Source organism: Charadrius vociferus, unplaced genomic scaffold (genome assembly GCF_000708025.1).
Source record: "Charadrius vociferus isolate BGI_N301 unplaced genomic scaffold, ASM70802v2 scaffold13, whole genome shotgun sequence".
In the NCBI taxonomy this organism is placed as follows: Eukaryota; Metazoa; Chordata; class Aves; order Charadriiformes; family Charadriidae; genus Charadrius; species Charadrius vociferus.
Window position 1 is genome coordinate 827,158 of NW_009647763.1, and position 6,000 is coordinate 833,157.

A 6,000-nucleotide genomic window follows, 5' to 3' on the forward strand; every position below is an offset into this window, starting at 1 on the left:
GAGGGCTGTGAAGCCACACCGTGGAAGGCTGGTCTGTGTGTTGACTGTTACAAGCAGGAGGGCTTCAACCCGTTTACACTTCCCTCATAATGAATATGCATCTGCAGGAACATCCTGAAGAATTTAGGCTAACACTTGATAGAAAACTACTGAAAACTACGCTGTTTCAGAGAAAGGGAAGGAAGAACATAAGAGACACTCAGACATTCCTTAACCTAAAAGAGAATTTCTCCTTACCTTGAGCAAGCTCTGCCTGGACAGTGAGCTCTTCCTGACTTGCAGATTCTCCAGCACCTGCTGAAGTTCCTTTACTCTCTTCTGTCTTCTCCTCATTGGCCTTTTCAGCTTCCTTTTCTGTTTTTTTCTTCTCACTCTCTGGTTTCACCTCTTTTTTGACTGGCCGGATGTTGCCAGGAGAAGGAGGACGTGCCTGAGCAGAGGAAACTTTGGAGGAACCAGGTGGGGAAGTTATCTGTCTGGGTGTGCCAGGCAAAAAAGGCAAAGACTTTGATGCATGCCTGTGTAATCACAAAGAGCGACAATCACTATCAGACATGCTCCACTGGACACAACCTACCTATCATTTCTACAACTACAATAGCTAAAAATAAAACAACTTCTTCATTTCTCTGCTATTAAGCAGGACTGCTGGAGCAACCGATTTTTCATGCAAAATGCTTCTCTTCGCAGCTCTCCAGATGTGTGAGCACTGAGCCCAGCCAAGAGGGAAGAAACCAGGTAACTTCCTCCTTCTTCCCCTTCCTCAAAACAGTATCAATATTTTTCTAAAATCAGGACTGTCTTTCCTTTGTTGCAGAAAGAAAACATCTACATCACCAGATAAGTTTGCGCTGTTTCACATTTAATTAATAAAACAATCAGAGCTGCCTATGGCTCAACCTCCAGCTAAGCGTGTACTTGGCTTACCAAACTGGAGAGGGAGCTGGTGATCTAGCTTTGGGGTTGGAAGAAAAATGACCTCCTTTAAAGCTGGCTGAGAAGCTGGATGTCAAATGGCCTCTTTCCTTTTCTTTTTTGTCAGTCTATAGTTCAGCAAACAAAAAGACAAAGTCAAGCCAGAGTTCACACGGCTAAAGAAAGCAAAGCAAGCTCAGTTAAGGATGAGGGGGGTTGAGGGGCTGAGAAAAAGCAGTGCCGAGTCAGTAGTTTCTACAGTCTGTTTAACAAGTTCATTAATATAGCTCCCACAATCTGCCACCACCTTTGTCAGTAAATATGCATTTGACAACAAGAATCCTTCTTAATTCTTAATCATGCTCACTACTGTCTGAAGATATAACGGGCTAATTTGCAGAGGCTTATTTTTACACAGGTAAAAAGTTACCTTTTAAGGTTTGATCCTTATGGATTGCCACACAGTGCCTTCCACTACTCCCCATAAACCCTGGATTTCATTTGAAGAAAGAACAAAACGCTCCCCCCGGCCTCTCCTCCCCTAGGCTCACACTCAGTCACGGTCCCCATACAGCGCAAGCCTTTTACTTTCATGCTTATAGGTGACCACCACAGATGCATTCAAAGCCCTCATGTGTGGTACAACAGTTATCCTATTCTTATTTTCTTGGATGATTCCACAGCATATACTTTTTTTGCCATTGATTCTTATACATGGTAGCAAATTCTTCTTTTTTCTTCTTGATTTGTCATCTCAGTTTTTATTTTTTAAAATGTTTCTGTTATAGCTCTGGTTTGTATTAATATAAGTATAGGTTTAGAGGAATGTATCAGAATTTAGGCATTTATATGCTTCCTCCATTTAACCATAGATGAAAAGCTTCATTTTTTTGGAATAGTGAGCTCAGACTCTGGGAGTCTGAAGAACACCACTCAGCCAACATGACGCAGAGGGGCTGTTGCTCACCACCTTGGCTGGGCTTAAGCACAACCCCTGCAGCACGTGTACCACGCTGCTTTGGAACCTCACTAGCTGAGAGCTCTGCCATGGTGGTCTCCTGAACTGAAAACCAAGTTAACAACTGGAAAAGAAAAAATGAAAGTAACTTCATGAGCACATAAACCCTTTCTTTATCTTCATAAATCCAAGAGGTGGTTGGTTTTTTTTTTGGTCATGATGGTTAAAATCAGTTATCTTAAATTGCCAAAAACAGTATTAGCAATAGACGGTCTCGATCCTGAAGTCATTACTCAAGAGTAATTAGCCGGGTCTTTGGCAGTATAATTTACCAGATATCTACTGATTAACAGGATGATAATCACCTGACTTATCAAAGCATACGTAGCCAGAATAAACACATTAAATTGAAGAAGAATCTTGGCTCGCTAGCAATAACTCTCTATAATGCATCTAGAGCATCAGAAAAATTTTCTTAATATCAGTAAAGTAAAAAACTGAATTCCTATAAAAGTTTACAGATCAATAAAAGACACTCCACACCACACAGGCTACTGAAAGCAGCTCTTGACTCAGTCATTTCGTATTAACATTTCCACATTGTCTCCTGTACCAAAACATATCAACCTTTCTTGGTAATTTACGGGAAAAAACCCAAAACAACCCAACCCACGAACCAAAACAAAACACAAAACACTCGCAATAAGTAAGACCCAAGAGGTGCTAAACTGATAGCCCTGGGGATTGCAATGCACTATGCACATACTATGAGATTTCTCTACAGATATATCCCAATGATTTGCCTTAACTTAAACTTCAATATAGTACCATCTGCCTGAAAGATTAAGTACTGGCTATGATTCACGCGACTTTCATTAACGCTGCTTCCAAAAGGATGTCAATAGCAGCACTGCCTCTTGATATTTTGCCCATCAGACCAAATGAAAACGTAAGCACCTTTTACACAATCACCTGCAGAGATGACTTCACTCTTCTCACACTCCAAACAAACTCAGGCTGTAGAGCACAAGGAAAAATATAACTGCTCCAGTTCAGCAAATGATACCTGAACTGGAGCTGACTGCATCCCGCTGGCTTGGAGCACAGGCAACATGAATTTGGTCTGCCTGTATCATACTGTTCTGATTTTCCCTGAAAGCTCAAATCAGTCACAGTACTGCTACCAAATCATTCAGAATGAGCAGGTGATCTGTGGGAAGCCTCGCTTATAAACCATGCTTCCAAAACCAAGCTCTTCCTTCTCAATGAGGAAAAGGTTCCTGGCCTGCTCTCCTAAAAGTAAAGCTGAAGTGACAGTGCTCTGTGTGCTCATGTGAATGGACATGTGTGAGTGCCTTCCTCCCCTCTTTATCCCAGAGGCTCGGCCAAATTTGCCAGAGGCCTCAGAAGATACGGAGTTCTACAGGCTTTGGGAAAAAAAAATGTTGCTGGGAAAAAGAGATTTGCCACTGAGGGAAAAGCTGCAACCCACCAGCCTGGGCCTTGAAGGCAGCAAAGAATCCACTTGAGAAGAGAGCACACACTCCACCTTTGTGCCTCCTGAGAAGCTAAGGCAGCCACTCTGCAAACATGGGTGTTTTTCTACGCAGATTTTTTTGGTGCACAATCAGGCCACGTCACCACGTGGTAATATTTCAGTTAAAACCCAGCCAACTCTGAAACAAATTGGAAGGGGTGGGGAGAGCGCGGAGGGGAGGATCAGACTTTGTCAAGTATCCTCGCAACTGTTCCTGTCCTAACAAGCAATGCAACGAGGCGGTCACGGCGTGAGACACGAGCTTACGTACAACTGGCACACTTACCCCTGCAAGATGCGTTGTCCTCCTACGTCCAACGGCATCAGTGGAGGCGTAAAGTTTTGCTCGGTCTCCTGCATTCCTACAGTTCATGGCCTTGTAGGACAGAGGACTGATGGGGCTGCAAGATGCTGAACGGGGACAAATGGGGATAACTACGGTGTTGGTGGGTTTTGTTATTTATTAATTTTAATTACAGAGCAGCATTGGAGAATTGACAGAGGAAAGCCAGCAGGAACAGAAACAACCGAGAAAGACAGAAAAGAAAGAAGGTATTAATACATAGAGGAATGACTAATTCTCAAGTCAGAACCAACATTGGATACATTAGCTTGGCCACATGTATAGTAATGATACAATTTCAACAGGCACTCATGTACTTTTCCATTTGTAAAATAATAATTTCTTTTAAATAAATTAAGAAGTATGCCACATAACCGGGTAGTAGAAAGTATCGGTGTCGTTCTGGTAAGTTTTTATACAACTGGTGGTTCTGAAAAAGCAGTGGACACAATGTCTGGTCTGGCTGACTAGCTTAGTATATGCACTGACATGAGTTTCAATTACATTCGGAATAGAAAACAATCAAACTAAAATCAGAATTCCTATTAACTGGTCTTGGAAATTGAGGAAAATAAAAGGAGACACACACAAAGATCAAAACACATTAACAATATAAACAGCTTCATCTAGGAAATCGATGAAATTGCTATCTACAATTTTTAGCAAGTGATGTGTTTTCAAAAATCGCTCTTCTAGAAGTATTTGAAGCCCATCCATTTAAGAATTTTTAATATTTCTTGATAACGCTAGAGTAACAGCTAACTCAAACACATTCTCGACTGAAAACTATTTTACACATTACAAAAAGCAGGCTAACAACGACAAATCAACTTGGAAATTAATATTTGTGTCAGTAACCAGGATGGCAGTTTTCCGTGGTTTGCACAAGGACAAAGACTAATACCAAAAGAACTTCTGCCAATGGCAGGTTATCAGCTATACATTGTTCTGATTACATATTCAGAGAGAACTGTAACACTATAAAACATATCATGGGGAACTCCTTGAGCAAAATATTCTCACATCTTCTCTGATTTAACTGAAGGAGAAGACTGGGGAAAACAATGTTACTGCAGAGTTTTACTTGTCTTTCCTGGTCATTTAATATAGTCTTAGCATAATTATTATTCAGCACATTACGTGAAGGAAAAGTACAGCTTCTATAGGGTATCCTGCCTAGTCTTTTTTTTTTTTTTTTTTAAAAAAAAAAAGAGAATTAAATCCTCAATTTTCTTGGTAAAAAACCCCAACGTTTCTTGCCTGTAGATCCCTCTCTGAGCACACTTGAAAGAATGCAGTTCTACATACAGTAAAACAGTACAGCTGCTGTTACAGAAGAGCTCATGGACTTAACAGTACTAACGCTGCAAATTCTCCTGCATCAAGAGATTAACATTATGAATAAAGAGAGTCTCATGTAAGTGTTACAGCAAGGGCATTCATGCTTGCCTTATCATTTATAGGGATTTATCTTTAATAAGGTATTACAAGATGACTGACTTAAAAATAAATAAATAAATAAAAATCAAGAAACAAGAAAACAGGGTTTTTTTTTTGGTTGAGTGTATCTAAACCAGATAGGAGGCAGTGGCACAACATATGCTTTAAACATCTTAAAATCTATGTGGTTCCCACCCTCTGTGAATCAATTCTCCTCCTGCATGCCAATTATCTGAAGTTACCACCAAGGATGACATCATAAGTACTAAAAGACAAGCAGTTCATTTTCATTTGTGATGTTGCCAAACAGTGCTTTAGGAAGCACTCCCAGTGAATCCTGTACCAACAGGATTACATCTATTCAGAGGAGCTTTTGGGGAGTTACTTAAAAAACATTTTGGATTTGGATTGTTATTTAAAAAAGATCCAGATGTACTCTTTCGCTGGATGTCCCTAATAGCTCACTTAAAATTTAAGGACGTGAATCCATATTTAATTTGATTTTGATTTTTTGCATTGTAATTTATCTTCACAGCCACAGGGCAGAGTAATTTTCTAGGGAATAATGACAGGCTGGGATGAGCTGAGTGCTCAGAGCACAGCTGTGAGCCATTACCACCACCTGATCATTAATCTCCAGGAAGTGTCCTGCATGAAGGGATTGCAGTTATTGCATCTAGAGAATAATACCTGGAAAACAATGAGCAGTTGGATTATTCTTCTGGGTGGTACAGTTCCAGTTAGCAGAGGGAAGGCATTTCAGGGGAATTACCTCAGACTGATGACTGACAAATCAGTCATTCCTGC

The 6,000-nt window shown here is 40.5% G+C and overlaps 1 protein-coding gene across 1 annotated transcript in view; it reads right to left on the reverse strand.

Annotated features, from left to right (window-relative positions):
* The window catches only part of MAP7 (microtubule-associated protein 7), a 32,877-nt gene that overhangs the window by 16,305 nt on the left and 10,572 nt on the right, over nt 1-6,000 (reverse strand). Inside the window, exons 4-6 of the mRNA XM_009882289.1 lie at nt 3,697-3,821; nt 928-1,043; nt 238-518 (exon numbers count right to left, since the gene is read on the reverse strand). Of these exons, the coding sequence (XP_009880591.1) occupies nt 238-518; nt 928-1,043; nt 3,697-3,821 (522 nt within the window). The remainder of the gene's footprint in view (nt 1-237; nt 519-927; nt 1,044-3,696; nt 3,822-6,000) is intronic.